Source organism: Hylaeus anthracinus, unplaced genomic scaffold (genome assembly GCF_026225885.1).
Source record: "Hylaeus anthracinus isolate JK02 unplaced genomic scaffold, UHH_iyHylAnth1.0_haploid 11994, whole genome shotgun sequence".
Lineage (NCBI taxonomy): Eukaryota > Metazoa > Arthropoda > Insecta > Hymenoptera > Colletidae > Hylaeus > Hylaeus anthracinus.
This window is the reverse complement of record NW_026534341.1, coordinates 8,742,327-8,761,843: the sequence shown is the minus strand read 5'-3', so window position 1 is coordinate 8,761,843 and position 19,517 is coordinate 8,742,327. Positions and strand designations below refer to the sequence as shown.

General features: G+C 41.2%; 1 protein-coding gene across 15 annotated transcripts in view; it reads left to right on the top strand.

Annotated features, from left to right (window-relative positions):
• The window catches only part of LOC128888423 (disks large homolog 4), a 283,226-nt gene that overhangs the window by 261,410 nt on the left and 2,299 nt on the right, over positions 1–19,517 (top strand). For 6 of the 15 annotated variants that reach the window (XM_054145266.1, XM_054145263.1, XM_054145259.1 and 3 more), the window contains 11 exons: positions 9,629–9,842; positions 10,347–10,504; positions 10,970–11,219; positions 11,509–11,629; positions 12,270–12,308; positions 14,378–14,419; positions 16,314–16,412; positions 17,858–18,007; positions 18,761–18,933; positions 19,141–19,250; positions 19,328–19,419. In XM_054145266.1, the coding sequence (XP_054001241.1) occupies positions 9,629–9,842; positions 10,347–10,504; positions 10,970–11,219; positions 11,509–11,629; positions 12,270–12,308; positions 14,378–14,419; positions 16,314–16,412; positions 17,858–18,007; positions 18,761–18,933; positions 19,141–19,250; positions 19,328–19,419 (1,448 nt within the window). The remainder of the gene's footprint in view (positions 1–9,628; positions 9,843–10,346; positions 10,505–10,969; positions 11,220–11,508; positions 11,630–12,269; positions 12,309–14,377; positions 14,420–16,313; positions 16,413–17,857; positions 18,008–18,760; positions 18,934–19,140; positions 19,251–19,327; positions 19,420–19,517) is intronic. The other 9 variants (XM_054145262.1, XM_054145265.1, XM_054145264.1 and 6 more) reach the window with 9 other exon arrangements.

Sequence of the window (19,517 nt, the reverse complement as noted above, 5' to 3'; positions counted from 1 at the left end):
ACTCTGCACTACCGACAGAGCAATCTGTATTATCGGCAGAGCACTCTGCATTACCGACTAATCACTCTACATTACCGACAGAGTAATCTGCATTATCGGCTGAGTACCCTACATTACCGACAGTGTAACCTGCATTATCGACCGAGCACGCTACATTACCGACCAAGCAATCTCGACATTATCGACCTTTACCGACATAATTTTTGTGAAACAATCCGCCTGATGATTTGTTTGGTCTGAGTTAGGTCTAACAGGTTATCGGCCGATAATGCAGTTTGCTCTGTCGGTAATGTAGATCACTCTGTCGATAATGTTTAGTGCTCGGGCGATAATGCAGATTCATATACATTAACTAGAAATTATTTCATGTTTTTCACTGCATCTTCCCATACTTTTAAACAATTATATCTAGAGCTAGTGCGTATTCATATAAATTAACTAGAAATTATTTCATACTTTTCACTGTACCTTTTTTGAAGTCGGTTAAATTTTTTTTCTAAAAAATTATTATATTTCTCTATGGTGAGAATGTGTCGATACATTTTTTTAAAGTATCATCGAAAATGTTTGGAATTGGAGGGTGTTCAGGGGGAAGTTAGTGCTGAAATACGTGGACTCGAGGTAGAACGCGACCATCGTGGCTCTGTGTAAGTAGGTCAATCGAAGAAGCGATACATTCGAGCGAAATTTCCATTCTCGCAAGGTTGGCTTCGATTACGCTCGCCGCTGCAATTAGCTGCGATCCACGCCTGCACAAATCCGATACATCGTCGCCAAGTTCGCCATTGCGACGGAAGGATGGGCGAAATCTTTATCGGTGGTCCTTGATCAAGTGTTATGCGAGACACTAGGAAGAAAACAGGTTCCTTTCTGGAGAATACCAGAGGCACCTTTAACCTATTCATTTTGGGTTGAGAAGTCATACAAATTTAGAAGAGTATGCTTAAAAATTTGTTATCCCTCAAATTTTGCTCGTCTTTCTTGAATACGAACAAAAATGCAAAGAAGTTAATTCTTCCCAAAAATTCACAGCTCATAAAGAAATATGAGTACTCTTTATCCTTGAAAACGAAATATCTACGAAACTATATATAGAAGTATTAAATCAGACTTCGTGTATACAACCCATCAATGGGGACACTTGTTGCCCTCAATCATCTGCTCGTCAAACGTCCCGGGATGAATCTATGATAAAAAAACGAAATGGACACCCGAGTCGAAAGTGATGGGTTCCGACATTTACTGCGCCACATTTTGGTCAATCAGTTTCACTTTCGTGATCGTGAAAGCAAATTGAAGGAGAAACGGTGACGAATGCAGGGGATTGGGATATATGGTAATGGTGCGTGATAGTCAAAAGCCACGCAATGGAAACGAGCCAGAATCGAAAGTGACCGATCATCTGTGAAATTTCATCTGTTTGACCCCATTTCCATATTTCTCTTGGTATATTCTGGCGAGCAACGTGGGCAACTATGGAACAACCCCGGGGGTGTAAACGAACCCGAATCGAAAGTGATCCTTGATTAGCAATCCCTTTGCCAAGTTTCGGCTATTCAACTCCATGACGGCGAATACATGCTAAGCTTAGATTGACTTTGAAGATTTCTAATTTAAGATTTGAATATCTGGTCACCTTTACCTCATCGACAATCATTTTATTGACACTTCGAGTTTCAAAAGAATCAAAGCTAAACAAACATTGTTAAAAGAGATTAATACTCCATTTTAACTGACTCAATTCTACTCGACCAAACCCTACTTTTACAAAGACTCGATTCTCCTCACAATTATTATCACCCAAGTCAACGCTGACGAGCAACGCAGCCAAGGAACAAACATCCCCCGAGGGTGAAAACGAGCCCAAATCGAAAGTGGTCGTTCGTCAGCAGTTCCTCCGCCAAGTTTCGCCTGTTCGCGCCCGTTTCCGCGGCAGTGGCTGCACGTCGAAGGAGAAGGGTAGTTTCGGAAGGTGGTGTTGGTCGAGGTAGGGGTTGGAGCAAAGGTGGTGGAAGCGTGAGAGACTCAGCTTATTTCTATCGATCTGTGATAGCTCGCGGGGTGCCTGCTCGGCAGCGCGGCGCGGCGCGGCGCATGGCGACACGGTGGCCACCTATGCGGCCTTTAATCCGTCGCGACGCCCCCGACGTCGGGACGTGTTCTAGACGTAGTCACCTTTCGTGCACCTCGCAGGATCTTCTTGCGAACGCATCGGGTCGAGACGCCACGTTTCCTCGCGTGTTCCCTCGCTGTCGTGGTTCCTTGGCAGAGTTTAGATTCTTCTTCGCCTGTGCGAAACCAACTCGACATCAAGGCACCCAGGAACCACTGTGTGTTACGTCACTGGTGGCGAACAGGTGCCACGCACTCGCACGCATCAGCGTGTGACAGATATGGACGAAATGTTGTTTTGGACCATGGAATAAACGCACTGTGCGGTGATTTATTTTCATTTGACGGTGTGTCGGTTGGGAAGCAGCCTCTGGATGTTGTGTAATTTGTTCTTGTGTACAATATGTGGAGGAACGTTTAATAGTATAGATCGGGTTCTATTCTTTGAACATGGATTATAATTCATTATCGAAGGAGTAGTAGATAGAACATCGTGTAGAAGATTGTTTTCCCTCATCTCTGGTAAGTGGAATTTTGCGAACCTTATTGATCTGGATCAATGGCTAGTGATTGTTTTGGAACGTGATCCAGACGAGCATGGACTGTTTCCCGATCTTTATATCAGCTTCCTGGTGGACCTCGAGGTTTCGGTGTAAATATTCATGTACCTCGATGAAAGCTCCTGGACTTAATTACCTTGCTGTGGACCAGTGACAGATGCTAATTGGTGTATTTACATTGCACCTTTAGTGACGTTCGAAGTCTCGCGTCTCCATCCCGGGGATCTCGTTGTTGAAATTCAAAACTGTAACTTCAACTTCTCTCCAAGAAGAAAATTCAAGAGACGCAGGAGCGATCGATCGAGTTCGAGGTAAAATCTGGTCGTGTTGCACTGTCAAGTTGAAAGCTGCGCGATTCCCTTGACCCAGTAACGGTCTCTGGGCCGAGTCCAGCCGCGCCAACGAATGATTAATGGAAATTGGTCTCTTCGCGTGATTAACGGGGCTGCGAGATAGTCCACTCTACGGAAAAATTGTCACGACTCCGTGGAAGGGATCACGGAACCGGGAGAAAGCAGCGCATGCATCCGAAGATTTATCGCCTAACCGCTATGAGATCAACTTGTGTTCGTGGCATCGACCGAATTCGTCGAGCTGTTCTCGCTCGGTGTCGACTGGCGGTCGTTAGAGATCCGGAAGGCAGCTGCTGAACTTATTTGGTAAACTCTGCCTCTAGATGCTCCATATTGGGTTGGGATCACGGAAATTTGGGCGCAGAAGTAACTGTAGAACATTTGAAGATTTTTTTTATGAACTGCTCATGAGATGTGAAACAATACTGTCTCGAACAAACATGCTTATGCTTAACAAACACGTTCAAACACACGGAACTTTTTTAATGAACTATTCTTGATATAAAGTCAGTCTCATGATGAAACGAAAGGCTCGTCTTTTTACAGCTGGAATCGAGTCCATATGTAGCAAATCCCCGCGTATTACGTCACTGCGGTACAGCGACGAACAGGTGTGTGAAACGTGCACGCATCGACGCCGAAGTTACGGTCCGCAGTGCGCAGGTGGAATTGAATCAGCTGAAATTCGCGCGCAAACCCCCACCACTGACATTTTCATCTGCCTGCATCTCATTTTCAGAAATGTCTTAGAACTCAGAGATAAAGTAACTTTCTACATAATTTAATATATAATTTAAAAATTAAAAAATTACAAGGTATGTGCTATGAAACAGTTGTAAGAAATGTTGAAAGTAACCATGTATATTTATGTTCTATAGAGAAATCATGTCTCTACCCATGAAACTTAGACATAGACTTAAAATCAATGCCATTTTCTCATTTTTTAATATTTTGTAAACATTCCAAGAGCCATTTTCATTCGGATATCCACTTCCTTTCAACATTGCTGCATTAAACAACACCACCCTCGATAATTACACACATATTCCTCTGAAATACTTCTTGCCTATTCTGAAACCAAAGTGCTCGCGCAAATAACGCTGGCAGGGTTGAAAATTACCACCTCTGGTGGTTTCTTCGATGGCGTTCGTCTCATTGAATATGCTTTTTCAGCATTTTGTTGCTACGAGTCTTTTCACTGCATCGAGGCCAGAACCACTTCCGTTGTGGCGACTACCTTTTTCAGAGACAGCCGGTATATTCTTGAAAGCGTACTCTAGAAGTTGGAAAGTGCTCTTAACCCTTTCGAGACGGGTGGTTCCGTCATGCAGCGCCACTCGTAACGTGTGTACCGGGTACACTCGGTTCAAACGATTCAGTCCATTCTACCGCAGACACATGGAAGCTGCGAGAGGCTTCCAATTTGTAAAATGAGATCGGTGCATTCTACCCAACGAGAGACGAAACGCCCTTTGCCCTTATGTGCATTCATCGTCCGCGGTAGTGTAAACAGGATCCTTTGAATCGATGAACACACTTGCAGTGGCGATCGCATGAATGGAGGGAAATATCGACATCAGAATTTATGGTCGACTTATTGTCTTCGATATTGAGTTTGGTGGAGCTATTGGAGCAAATATTATGAAAACTGAATACACTCAGTCCCATAAATATTCATAACCTCTGTGTTTATTGAAGGAATTTGTTTAAACTAAATGATAGGTTTGATGTTTCCAAATAATTTGTTCTCATCTGGGGTAAAGTTTGTCTATGTACATATTTACAATGAAACATTTATTATGACTGTATTTATTTGAGTACTATTAAATCATTCCAATTTCGGGATCTCATGAATGTTTAAAATCAAATACAGGAATGAATGATGAATACCATAAGAATGTATGAGAGAAGTGGACACACGAGGCCATTGGGTGCAGTTTAGTTCCTATTTCACGTGTTTTATTGGGTTGCCTTTTATTGCAACATTGAATACGGTTTCGTTTCTATTTCAGAGGTTTTATCGCCGAGCCTTACGTTGCAACATTTTGTGGTGCACAACGCAAAGTATTGACATTTCGTGCTTTGCGGTAGTACTGGCTAAATATAGTTGCTCTATTCAGTAACGAGTGGCAACGGGGCTTACAGCCTGTTTCTTTTTACTTCTATTTTTTAATTGATCGCCTTTCCATCCTGTCAAACGCTACCTATCGATATGAAAAAACTTTGCACATTGATTGAACTGCTTACTTTATGTTTTGAGGCTCCTGGAAAAGCTACAGGGGGTTGGCAACAAAAGGCTGGTAAAAGTCAGAAAAATAATAAATTTCAATAATAAAATTCAAGTGTCACGTTTTTATGTTCAGAACATACATAAATTCTTCTTCAAGTACCGCAATAAAATGTTGACTAAGGTACCGTGAGTAATCGAGGGGTCAAATACGAGGAACAGTGGACGACCATCGAATACGTTTGAGGAAGCTTGGTCTCGTGAGGAAGTTGTAGACCTAAAACGCTCGACGAGCGGTCGCGAGCTTCTAAATTTACCGTAAATTTCACCAACCCTGGAAACAGACCACCAACCCTAGGTTTATCAGTCGTGTGCATTGCGACGTGACCTCAATGGAGCCCTGGAAACGCAGCTGCACCGTCCGACCACTAATTTGAGGCCTTTGTTAACGCAAGCGAGAGGCCCGTGCGTTGAGTGGCTCTCCTGGAACGGAATGAAAATCGACCTTTCAGGACCGGGGAATTCTCCCCGTGGAAGGAAGGAGGTCGAATCTAGGTTTCGGACGGTTCAACTGGTCGTGGAAGCGGTCGAGCAAACGCTCATGGGCGATGAGCCGACCTGAATGGGCTCAGAATTTTCGCGAGAATCTTAATTAGACGCCCAACTTTTTCCACCCTCTCCTCCAGTGCTCGCCTGCCGTATCTCGCCCTCCGTGTTTTGCGAAAAACTCGCGGCTCGTTGAAATTTTCGTGACGCAGTTTAATTAACGACGAATCGTGTCAATGGTTTTTTCGTGCATCTGCCGTTTTTGAAAATTTTGCTACCTCAACTGTGACGCGGAAAGTTGCCAAAGCGTCCCCAGATATTGCTGAAGCATAGTCTGATTCAAGCTCGCGAGCACTCCCAACCCGTGGCCTGGGAATAAAAAGAAATAAATTGAGAAACATTTTTGAATTAATCGGAGTTTATTTTTGAAGACACTATCAGTCAGCATATTCTTCAGCTGACACATTTATCATTTAATTTAGACAAACTTCTTAAATGAACATAGAAGGTACGAATACTTGTGGGACTGACTGTACATCTTTATTTTTGTACTCCCAGCTTACAAACAAATACTGCTTTAAAGTTCATAATCATCCTGTACCAAACAACAAACATAAGTGATCCACTTACCTGTGGCAGGACGCTCCCAACGCAAACACCAAATCCCATCGAATGGAATAATTCATAATCGTTCCGAAACAACACCGAGGCATTTCGTTCCGCATTCTGGAGTTATTAGAATGCCGCGAGAGCCTCGAGAGGCCGTTAGGCGATATTCATTTCCGCGTAACTCGCAGCCAAAGCAGGTTGTCGCGCACCGGAGGCTTCGAAGACGACACGCGTACCCTCGTGTGGCTCTTGGGAACCACGAGTCGGATTTACACGGCGGATGATATCCGCCTCGGGTACCCGTAGGCAATCTCAAGTGGTCGAATTTGAATGGGGACCTTAATTAACGCGGTAATTCCACAGCGCCAGCGACGCCGGGACGCGGAACACGTGGAGGAGTATTTGCGGAAATACCGTACACTCTAGGAGAAAGCTCGATGGCGCAATTTCTGCAAGCGTTAGATGATTGACGTGGCGTCGACGTCGACCGTCGAGACGTCGTCGTTGGATGGCTCGTGAAATACGCAAATTAATCGATCCGCGAGCTCTCGTCGTTCCTGGTGATTGGTAAATTAGATCTGAAAGTGTTTCTTGCGATTTTTAACTGGAATGACGGATGTCCTTGGGAAACTGAGACGTGATACACTTCTCTGGTGTGTTTAGAGATGGGTATTATTTTATTTTATGATGAAGGTTTAAGATGGGATTGCTTTCTTTTAACATTGTTTGTTTGTAGGAAGCATTTATTCGGACATTTTATTTCATTTTTAAAACGACTATTTAATTAATGTTTTCTTTGTATTCGTTTGCCTCTGAGTTCAAATAACGGAGACTATATGAGCCGTTCATTTCACAAATCGATTAATTCTATAAAACAAAATGTCGAATAATGGGATAAAATAATTGCTTTTTAAATTGCTTTTTAAATTTCCCTTTATAATATAAATTCAAATAAATATTGAACAAAGTTCTTTCCTTTTCAGGAAAGTTAACATAAATATAAAAATTTGTGACTGTACCGAGTGCTTTGGCACATAAATTCATGATTTTTCAAAAAGTGGAGTTAATCTGCAGAAGAATGTTTGCAATATATGTTACTTGGTCTGAAACGAGTCAGCTATAAATACAGTAATATTGCTTAAAAGGAAAGGCGGAGCCCTCGTTCCCTGGAGGGTTATCCAACAGCGGCATCACGTACGTTGGCGTGCTAAAGTTTCCGGACAGTTGCTAGATAGCTTTCTAGCTTTGCTTCCGAGGAGAGCCAAGACGAATCTCGGATAATATAGAATAAAAGTGCAACACGAGGGAAGGACAAGAGTAGAATCAAGAAATTTCCATGCTTTATAATTTCCCAAACCTTTGGCGTCGGTCAAATTTGTCAAATTATGAAACTTCATATGGACGAATGCCCGGCCAATCTCATCAAATTGTCGATATCGGGGCACGCAACGTCGACGAACGCGTTCCAGCGTCAGAGCCGTTAAAATCACGGGTTTCGTGCGTACAATGCATCGGGCAGGTAGGAAAACGAGATTCCGTTCACAAATTGTTTCGTGTTCCCCCATCGACGCGAGAATTGTATCTCGTGACAGGGTAATGCCCACGGGAACTCGATTCTGCTATTTCGTGATTAACTGCCACACAGCCAACGAAGTTGCGCCCAGGAAGGAATTCCGTGTTTCCACGTTTCCCGTACGATACGCTTTTCTCTGGATCGAGTGCGCTCGTAACGGGAACGAACGGTTAAGCAAACGATCGCTGGCATAGAGTAAACCGTGTCCACGACTTGCTTGTCTTTCGATGAAACCTGATAACCTCGACTAGGCTCTCCACTTGTTTCCCTTGTTCTTAGAAAAACTAGCGACAAACTGAGAAAAATCCCAAATAGAAACTAGCCGAACGATTCTTCTTTAAAAGTTAATTAAATAATTGATTAAGAAATTTTGTTCAATCTGATTTTATACGTATTCAAAATTATGGATGACTTATTTACGTAATAATAACGAATTTTATTGGAAAATTGAAGGTCGAGTTTAATGGATTGTATCAGAAATTATGGATAGTTTATTTTCTTCGATATTCAGGTTGGCGCAGACATTCGAGCAAATGTTACCCTAGAAAACGAAGCTCGGTATTTATTTATGCATTGTGTATTAATTTATACGCACATGCTGATATTCCAATATCATTCTAATATTTATATTCAATAAGTAATTAATTGCAGTTCGTTAAACCTTGCAAATAAATTCCTTCCAGATTCTCTGATCGCAAAACGAAATCATGTACAGCTGTATACAATTGCATATTTTTTTTTTTTTTTTATAATACGACAAAGGTTCGCCAATATTGAATCAATGTGCTTTGAATTGATTAGAAATATTTAATTACTACTGGCTCCGTTGTCCCTCTTTAAAGTTATTTTAGCGCACCTCGTCTTCGCCAGTGACTTTAATTAAAGTACCATGAGAAGTGGAGCAATTAATGACCGGCGACATAGTTCGAGAACTCGATACTACGTCAGACCGTAATGAAAAAACTTTGGCCCCTTGGGAAGACGGAGGAGGAACAACGAGCGGCTGGAATCACTTTGCGTCTTTCGTCCGCGATTAAGAAGAATCTTGTTACTCTAATTGCGATTATGAGTCGCTTGGAAACTACCGACTATTATGCGGTGGAACTATTTACTCCATCCGGTACCTATTACCCTCGATTGTTCGTCTGAAAACAGAATTAATAATTCTGAGCATCGATATTGAAAATCACGTATTTATTTGGGAATATTGTACGAGAGAACTCTTCTGAATTAGAGCAAGCTCTCTGGGCAATTTTCTAATTAAATTTTCGATTGAAAAACGTCACTCCTATTTACGTGCACTTAAGTGTATTGTAAATTTGGTTAATTAAGTAACGCAGCTCTTTAGAATGCCAGACAGTTGATTAAATTTCCATTAAGTTTGAAGGGCGAGTTTCTCATCCCTTATCTTGATACATCTCAAATTAACCCGGCAACTTAACATAACAAATTAATTGAATTAAAACTGCCTTCTAAAATATCCACAGAAGCAAGCCAGTTTATATACCTGATGTTTTAATTTAAGCTCCTTGGAATGAACCCAAATTAAAACATAAATTAATAAAATTGTCCAGTTTAAAGTAATTAATTTCCAGTGCGGTATTTTATGAATGTTTTAATTAAGAAGTGCTTTGTCTTGATGTTGCAGAGAGGTACGCACGGTCGTACTTAACAAAGGCTCCTCCGGACTGGGTTTCAACATCGTCGGTGGCGAAGATGGCGAGGGAATTTTCATTTCCTTCATCCTAGCCGGAGGCCCGGCCGACCTCAGCGGTGAACTGCGTCGTGGCGATCAAATACTCAGTGTCAATGGCATTAATCTTCGGACAGCCACTCATGAAGAGGCCGCCGCAGCCCTCAAGGTACTTTAAAATGACCACTTTGTCAGTTGCAGAGTTTTTCTATCGCTCGAGCCTTTCTTTCTCAAATTGTTTCCAATTCAAATGTGATGCAACGTGGATAGGCGACTAAAGTATTCGCAAGTCCTTTGCTTCCATCTAAAGACACAAAAAAAAGTTGAATCTGGAATTTTCGTTCTCCACTTTTATACTGGAGAATTCAAGAGACTAGCCTTGGATGGTACTCAAATTAAATGATAAGATGTCTTCTATGATTGCTCAGGATTTCGTAACATATAAACTAGTATCTAATAGTAATGGTATCGTGAAAATGCAATTTATGTACTGAAAGACGTTTTTTTCATCGTGAGCATCATTCACGGTCATTCTTTGCAGCTTCCGGCAATAGAAGCGTATAATTACGTCACCACACATCACGCGTTTGGTGTAAACAGGTTACTAATAAAAGGAAATAAATTCTACGACTGCAAACGCATGTCAGCTGACAGTTTTGATATTCGTGTCCAGGGTACTGGCCAGACAGTGACGATCGTGGTACAGTACAAGCCCGAAGACTACAACAGATTCGAGGCCAAGATCCATGATCTTAAACAACAGATCTCCCAGCAGAATATGATGACAGGCACCCTCATGAGGACCTCGCAGAAGAAATCACTTTACGTCAGGTACGCGTAGCTGTGAAAATACATATTGCTTGCACTGTTCCTTTCGTGAGTCAGGCATGTCAAACAGAAATAAGTTGAAAATATTTTAAAGACCATTTTTTCATTCGATTTTGTGTATTTTAAAATTAGTGGTATCTTACCAAGCCAGGCGAAGATTTCCCTCGTAAGGGTACTAGGTCAGCCACCATGATCTGACACTAGTCGTCCTCATTCTACTTATGCGCAGAAGGACATTCCCTTTAACGAACCTACCTCTCTCCACACATATCCAAGACTAAATTTATTTTTTGTAAAAGTCATTTAATTAATAACATACGAACGACATAGCTGAACATGATGAAAGAAATGAAAGAAAAATAGATTAGTCGAACAGACCGCCTGCTTGGGATACTTGGAGCGCAGCATAGCGAAGGTCCAGCAATTTTTTATCAGTCGCTAGAGATTGGTTTACGTTTTGCTTCGCAGAGCGTTGTTCGACTACGATCCTAACAAGGACGACGGGCTGCCGAGCCGTGGTTTGGCATTCCGTTACGGTGAAATCCTACACGTGACGAACGCCAGCGACGATGAATGGTGGCAGGCCAGAAGAGTGAATCCTCAAGGGGAGGAGGAGGGCCTTGGGATAATACCGTCGCGCAGGCGATGGGAACGGAAGCAACGCGCCAGGGATCGTTCCGTCAAGTTCCAAGGCCACATGCCCGTCATCCTCGACAAGGTAAGCCTCGCCAGCTGTCAATTGTATCTGAATATCTCTCGATAACTCTCTACGCGGACTCGGAAAATATTCTACAAAGATTACAAATCCGTACCAAACCGATTCCCCTTTTGTAGAATATTTTCATCCAGTGCGCGACCAGAGTCTGCAAAACGTGCAACGCTTCTTCTTCTTTCGCTAGACTAAGCACCAACACTCTCTACTCACTAAACTCTGTACATTTCTATTTTCTACGCTAGGCTTCTCCTGTTCTCTACTGTTTCTCATATAACAATTGTTTACCTAACAGACGGTTGACCAATTACAGCAATCGACCCTGGACAGGAAAAAGAAGAATTTCTCGTTCAGCAGGAAGTTCCCGTTCATGAAGAGCAAGGACGACAAATCCGAGGATGGTTCGGACCAGGAACGTGAGTATCTCGAAACCTCGCCGCTCGTATCCTGCACGTTCTGTGCATGTTCAGACCCATATATATCTATTGTGGTTTTCTACATGGTCTTCTTTTTTTTTCCTTTTTTTTTATTCTCGTATTTCTCAGTCACTATACGTATATATTTATATCTAGACCCGTGTGTTTGGATTTACAGTTAGAATTCTCACGTGTGTTCTCTGCAACCCCTTCTTTTTTTAATGATCTCTGCTATCGTGAAAATACCATAACTTGTACGAGCGTCGAGTCAACGACCTTATTTAATGTCATTGGAATCTCGTAACCTTTAGCCGTCTGAATTATTTTCTTCTTTGATGTTACCCGTTTGTGCCTTTACCTCCCGATTATCGATCAGTGTTAACGTAGAGACTTTGCCGATCACGTCCGAAGCGGGCCCCTGGGTAAGAGAGTACTATGGTACTGGTAGCACCACGTTTCGCCATTGAATCGAACGAAGTTAGAGTAAGGAAATGGACGTGTTAATTTTTGATACATTTGCCAGTCGTGATCGTTTAGATATTCGTGACAGATGCGACGTTACGCCCAACTTCCGATTGAGCTTTTGTGTTTATACCATGTGAAAACGTGACATGTGTTTTGTTTTTGCCTGCTTGTGTAGGGTCGCCCACGACACCCGAGAATGAAAACGATCCTACACGTAAGTATACCAAGTTGGTCAACAAAAGAGACATGATACACACGGAAACACACACACACACACAAACACCAGAGACACATATACACGCGAGCGCGCACACATAGTGTTCTGTCATCGTCAATTATTAAATCAATAACAAACGAATCGTAAATGGAAATAAAACGAGACGGAAACGATATTAGCGTCCCTGTGAGGCGTCACGCATCTCGAGACATTTTTTTTTTCTTTGGTATATTCTGTGCTTGAGCACGCTGCAGTTTCATCCTTGCACCGAGAACTCGCATCATGCATTTGCCTGCATTCTAACCAGCAAAGTCATTGAATTATCACACGTTCCAGTCGCTTCAGATTTGATTGTGGAGGTATCTTTAACCGACTAACTTTTTCGAGATGTATACAGAATGTATACACTTATATAAAATTGAATGTTATTATTATTGTGATGGTTTTTAACCCTTTCAGACATGAATTATTTTTTCATTACTAAAACTAAAATTAGTATGGGAAAAATTAAAAAAGAATTCATATTGTAGTTTCCGCGCCTCCCATACCCAACAATAAGGAGTCAAATAAGAACACGAAACGTAGGGTACGGGATTGGTCGCGTAGGTAAAGCGGTCGACTGTGGATCCGAGGATCGTGGGTTCGAATCCCCGTGCCTTATTTTTCGGTTAGACTCCTACAATATAGTGTAGTTTTCAAGGAAAACTGGTCTTTCTTTTCATGTACACAAATAAAGAACGGATTAAACTATATTGTGCGTAGGAGTGTTTTGTGTATATTAGCAAAAAATCGGCTTGGCAGAACGATTTTCTCAATTCTAGAGTGACTGGACCACTTATTCGACACGCTTTCTAACTGGCTAATACCTTTTTGTAGATCGTGGTAGATGCACAGCTTCCCTCGAACAGCTTGTAGCGATCCTGCACGTGTACATAGTCGCAATGGACGAAAGTTTTCGGTGTTGCCCGTTTACGTTACTCGCAGTGGTAGTTAGACAGATTCGCGTCCCGACGAAAGTTGCGACCGATTATCGTTCACATTGCTGATTGGACATTTTCGTTGCGATTCGTACTCGAAAGTTTCTTCTTTACTTAACGCTGTATTAACGAGTCTTAAGTCAAGCTGCGCTCGACCCCCCCCCCCCCAATTGTAAGTCCATTTGCGTGGGAAGACAAAATGCCGAAGCTGCTCTCGGGCTCCCTCGTTACCCTAATGCGCCATCTTTCTTCGATTGTGGATCGTTGAAAGATGGTAGCTGTTAACGCGTTGATTGTCGAGCATTTTGAGTCCAAATTTTTAGAGACTCTGGTATCAATGTATTTCAGAAGGTTTTTTTTTGTGATATGTGTTACTTTTAAAAATCGATTGTTTTCAATGAAAAATTAATCATGAAACCGTCACCACTGATTATCAGCGACCTCCGCAATAGTCAACGCGTTAGTGTCGCATAAACTACGAGACTCATTATTATACAACGGTAATAGTCAACAGTGTGATAATTACGTTCAGAGCAAAAGTATTAACAGATAAGAATAACTATTGTGCTTTCCAAGGCAACTATGTTTGTCTCGCGATAAAATGTATTCGCACGCGAGTTCTATTTATTTACATTAAGTTTGTATTCTTGTATCCGCCAGAATATAAACTGCAACTAAATAAAGCTTTAATTGGGATAAAATAGCATACTCTAAATTTGATACTACTCAACGAAACCAACAGAACTGAATCAACGATCATCACGCGAGACAAAAAAAAATACAATTGCTCTGGAACGTCCAATATTTATTGTTTTCTTTTTAACAAATTCGTTGATTGATACCTAACAACACAGAAAAATAGATTTTTTATTGCAATAATGTACGAACCAGTAACTCGTGCACACGTCGCAAACAGATAGGCGAGCCTGCGCGCTATCGTCACGGACCATCGAGTCGGGTTCGAATAATCGAGTTAGCCTCGACGGTAGGAGATATTCATGCTTAAAGCTTTAATTAATCCTAGCAATTATTAACGGCCGCTTGTTAGTACGCAACGTATACTGAAATATTGAACTTGTTATGTTTTAGCATTCATGCTGTGCTACACCCAGGACGACACTAACACCGAAGGTAATCACGTCTCTCTCTCTCTCTTCTCTCTCTTCACATTTTCACTGTTTTTCTCTCCCACGACCTCTCTATTTGTACCTTTCCCTCTGTCTGCAATTCGTTCCAGACTCCATTATGCGTCTCCCTCCCAAGTCGTTTCATCTCCGTCGCATCAATTAACAAACCACACGTTCATCGCCGTGATATAACAATCCTTTTAGAGGACAAATCCATTGTTAAAGTCTTTTGTCGACCGTTGTCAGTTCTTAAGGGGGCAATCTGGTACTTTGAGCTGAAAATTGCTGGTAGAATGAACTCTGCAACAAAAGTTTTTCTTTTTTATGAAGACAAAATATAAAGTACACGAAATGTTTTGAATTATTTGTATTAATGCGTAAGTCACTAGAAAAATGCTTATCTATTTATTGATATGGAAAGTTCTGTAACATCGTCAATCTTTGACCCATTCGCTGCCAACTACGAGATTGAAATTATTCAAGGGATAAGTTTATAGTCTTTTGAGTCACGAATTATTGCAAAGAAGGTCGTACATTTTTGTTCTAAAACAACAAATTTAATATCACTTATTATTATCAAAATAATAACCTAAATTACACATCTCTATTGAATCTTGGCGCCCAAAGAAAACGCTTTAAATTTGCCTGGCGGTGAATGGGTTAACGAAATGTTTGAACCTTTAATCTTTAAAGAAACTGCCAGATTGGCCCTTAACACTTGCTTTCGTCGCTTAAAAAACTATAGCAACTTGAGGGAGAACGTTTTCAACGATCCATCGAGTCGATTCATCATCAATGTTCAGCGTGTCAATTTTCTTCATAGTCTAATTTCCATTTAACAAAGGTCAGACGATATTGCGACGATAGACACGTGCAAACCAAGACCCGTGAACTATTTCTGTACGCTGTCCGATAAAAAATGTTCGGTCTGCACAGGGAATCGAACGCCTCGGTTTGATTGATTTTTCCATCAAACGGCAAATCAAATATTGGCGCTTTTGACATTCGATGCCGTTTTTTTTCCTTTCATTTCCTCGAATTGAACGATCGGGTATTGTGCTTTTTTTCCAAAATAAACATCGCAAATTTCATTCGTCGATGTGATGAAACCTAAGCGCAAAAAATGGCCGTGCATATTGAAGTAAAGCAGGGAGGAGCTTATTGAAAAATTTAACGACTGTAATGGGGTTTATATAAAAATTATGGGAGAACGAGCGAAAGTCAATAAAACTTCGCCCGTGCTGATCATGTGGCCGGCGTTTCACGAGTGAAATAAAAATCCATCAGCTTTCATTAAAATAATAATCAACTGTATCAAGGATTTAAAAGGGTCCGATCTTTGTTTCAAGCTTCATTATTTTAGTTAAAATAATACGAAGGGTATTATTGTCCACATAAAGTATAAAATGTGTAAAAAGGTCGTTATTAAAGATGAGCAATTAGAATTTGAAATAAAAAATTACGATGATACGAATACTTATTATAGCTGATTTTATATTCTAATGCAAGCCTGACTTTCCTACCAAAATACATAAGTATCTACGTAATGGAGATAAAATAACATACCTAGTCCGTGAGTATGCGAACATATTCCTATGTTATATAGAAAATCAATTTGAATGTATAAAGAAAGAAGCAGAAAAAAGGAAAATCAAAAAAGAATTGCATTAAAATAATAATGGAATCGACAGAGGAACTTTTTTAAATCCTGGATCGAATCATTTATCTTGAGCTAAACGAAGCAAATCCATCAAAGACTTAAAAATAGCAGCTATCAGTGATCACGGAACTACTTCATCTACTGCGGCATTTAGCGCCTTCATTCTCGTCTCCCTCTTTCATTCACGTCGCGCTTCTTCCATCCGTTCTCCACTCAAGTGATCTGTCTTGCGTCGCAGGGAGTAGAGAAATTTTGTATCGTGTTGAACTGCCTTATATGGAGGAACTGACGTTAGTTTATCTGGAGAAGGAGGATGATGAGAATGATGAAGAGCTTAGTAAGTGTAAACGAAAAAAAGACAAACAAAAAAAACAGGAGTCAGTGTGTGAAACCGGAGTGAGCAACAGATATTACACCAACTAGGATCCGACTAACTCAATCGAACGTGATTTCGATGATCGATACCCTCCTCTAATCGTCGTTTTCAGTTTTTTTTTTAATTCTCCCTTTTTTTGTTACGTTCTTCATCTCCCGTCCCTGATCTGAACCGAGCATTAACAAAACGTCGTTAACGCTTCGCGCAGTTGAGACAGTCGCGACACGTGCTTTTGTCTGTTTGTTTGTCGTTTTCGTTTCCCTTTACGCTAATCATCCTACGCGTAGAGTTCCTAAAAGGGTTCCTAATTTGTGTAGATTGTCACAGCAAACGTGTTGCTTCTTGTTGCGTGAGAGAAGATTTATTTTGATTGTAAATACGAAGTACTTAACTATTTGTGGTGTATTAAAGGCATCGATAAAACTGCGATGATGATTTTATTCGAAGTGAAAAATGAGGTGAAAATTTAAGTTAAGTACAAACTTAGAGAATTAAACAATGCATTAATTGCTGAAGGTAACAAGAATCGACGTCAAACCGTACCAAAGTCGTTTCGCTGCGTAGAGGCGTTGAGTATCGATTACAAAAGCCAACCCTTCCGGCTCTGAGTATTAGCATAGTCGCCACATACTAATGCCACATCGACCTTGATACTCTTCGATCGCCTTAGTTTTAGATTCTAGGGAGCTGGGCCCTTTTCCTATCCCCGCTTTGATCTCCTAAGTGCTAAAGCATGGATCATGGCTCGATCGAAACGAACAGCTGAGGTGGACAAAATTCTCATCTAAATACAAATTTCGATGATTAAAGGTTGGAATTTTAATTACGCGATACAATGTTTCGTTCGTTGTCTGTTATTCGAATAAAATTCTGCCCACCTCGGATAATACGTAACCGTCTGTTCGCGTTTATTGCGCAGGCTCTTAACCAAAATACCACTGTTTTTTTTTTTCGAATCGAGTACCGTTTTGAGATTTACCACTGCTCGACTCATACTCTGTCGACGATTATACGATCGTGGCTCAGTCGAAAGGGGCACTCAGTGGCGTGACATTAAGTGGAAGGATTGGAGGATCTATGACATTGCTGCTCAAAGATATGCTCTGGTCTTCCACCAGTTTATCAAAATAGTTTCTATTATGAATGACCAGTGCTATCATATTTATTCTACTTTGAGAAGCATGTCACTAAACGTAAATAAAAAAAAGCAAAGCTTTGACGTCACAACAGCCACCAAGTGTCCCAGTTCGAAGGAAACCCATAGAGTCCTCCGTAACGTCGAGAGAAGCGTTTGTTCCCGTGTTTGAAAGAGTGTAAACGTTCTAACCGTGGATATATAATACCTATATGGGTCGTCGCGACGCCCACCCGCGGAATTTGGAGTGTTCTCACACAGAAAATTGCAGGCAGCGAAGAAAATGTGTTGTCGTACGAGGCAGTCCAGCAGCTCACCATACAGTACACTCGACCTGTCATTATCCTCGGACCCCTCAAGGATCGCATCAACGACGACCTCATCTCGGAGTTCCCCGACAAATTCGGTAGCTGTGTGCCACGTAAGTGAAACCATTTAATCCCGACGTTAACGACCTGTCGTCTGACGCATTACGGACGAATCGCGAGATTGCCTGGGATTTTACGAACTTGCCACGACGTTTTAGAGTCACATTCCATATTAACGGTTTTAGTTCGAGTTAGAATTAAGAGCCGGAAACGTTTCAGAGAGCGAGAATGTTCTTTCATGTTTTCTGAGAGCATTGGACGTCTACGATGCGTCTGGATAGTTAAAATATTTGTAAAATTGAGGAAAGTTGGAACAATTTGTGAGTTGCTCGTCCGAAAATTCTTCCACATATTGTATTATGGAATTCGAGTAAACAATTTGTCGCACTCGATATTCCCAATATTTTTGAACCATTTACAGATCGATTTTCAGACTCCGCACGTACGTAATCGGTCCAGATTTCAAACGCCGTTTTCACGATATGAACTATATCAAACGACACGTTTGCTTTCACGGATATTACTCGATTCCAGATAAATACCACGGGCATTAAATTGGTTCAGTTTATTGGACTCGATTTTACCGCTAATCATGAAAGGTAAAATATTCTGTAAACGAGTAGCTGTTGGGTAACCAATTTTATCTGGAAATTGAAAACCATCCGATTCCAGGCAGAATTGCTCGTCCGCAATGCGTTAATTGAGAAGTTAAGAGAGTACACTGTAACGAAATATTAGAAAAATGAAGAAAAAAAATTGTTTAATAATTCCGTACATTGTAATCGAAAGTATGGTTCTTGGCGCAGATACAACGAGGAGTAGAAGAGAATACGAAGTGGATGGACGTGATTATCACTTCGTGGCGTCGAGGGAACAGATGGAGAGGGATATTCAGAACCACTTATTCATCGAAGCTGGACAGTACAATGACAATCTTTATGGAACCTCCGTGGCGTCTGTTCGAGAAGTCGCCGAAAAGGTACGAACAAAATTCATAATATACACAGGATGTCCCACAGTAAATGCTCTCTTCTTGGGTTTGGAACGTTGTAGAGTAATTTATAATCTGAGTGAAAAAGATTATACATATTTCCTTATTCAATCGCACCTTCCATTAAAAGACACTTCGTATATCATACTAGTGCTAGAATATTGGATATCAACAACAGTACTCTTGCAATTTCAGGGAAAACACTGTATCCTTGACGTGAGCGGAAACGCCATAAAGAGGTTACAAGTGGCGCAGCTGTATCCCATCGCCATCTTCATCAAACCGAAATCCGTTGAATCGGTCATGTAAGTAGAACCTCTCTGTCTCCGTATTTCAAGTACACACCTATGTTTGCCTAACGAGCCGCTGTTCTCAATCGCAGGGAAATGAACAAGAGAATGACAGAGGAACAAGCGAAAAAGACGTACGAACGAGCATTGAAGATGGAGCAGGAGTTTGGAGAATACTTCACCGGTAGCGTTTTTTCTATAATATTATTTCTGAACGTTGAGAGATCTGGAAAACTACGACTTTTTATGAAATGAGAGATACTCTTGCAGGATATATTCGAA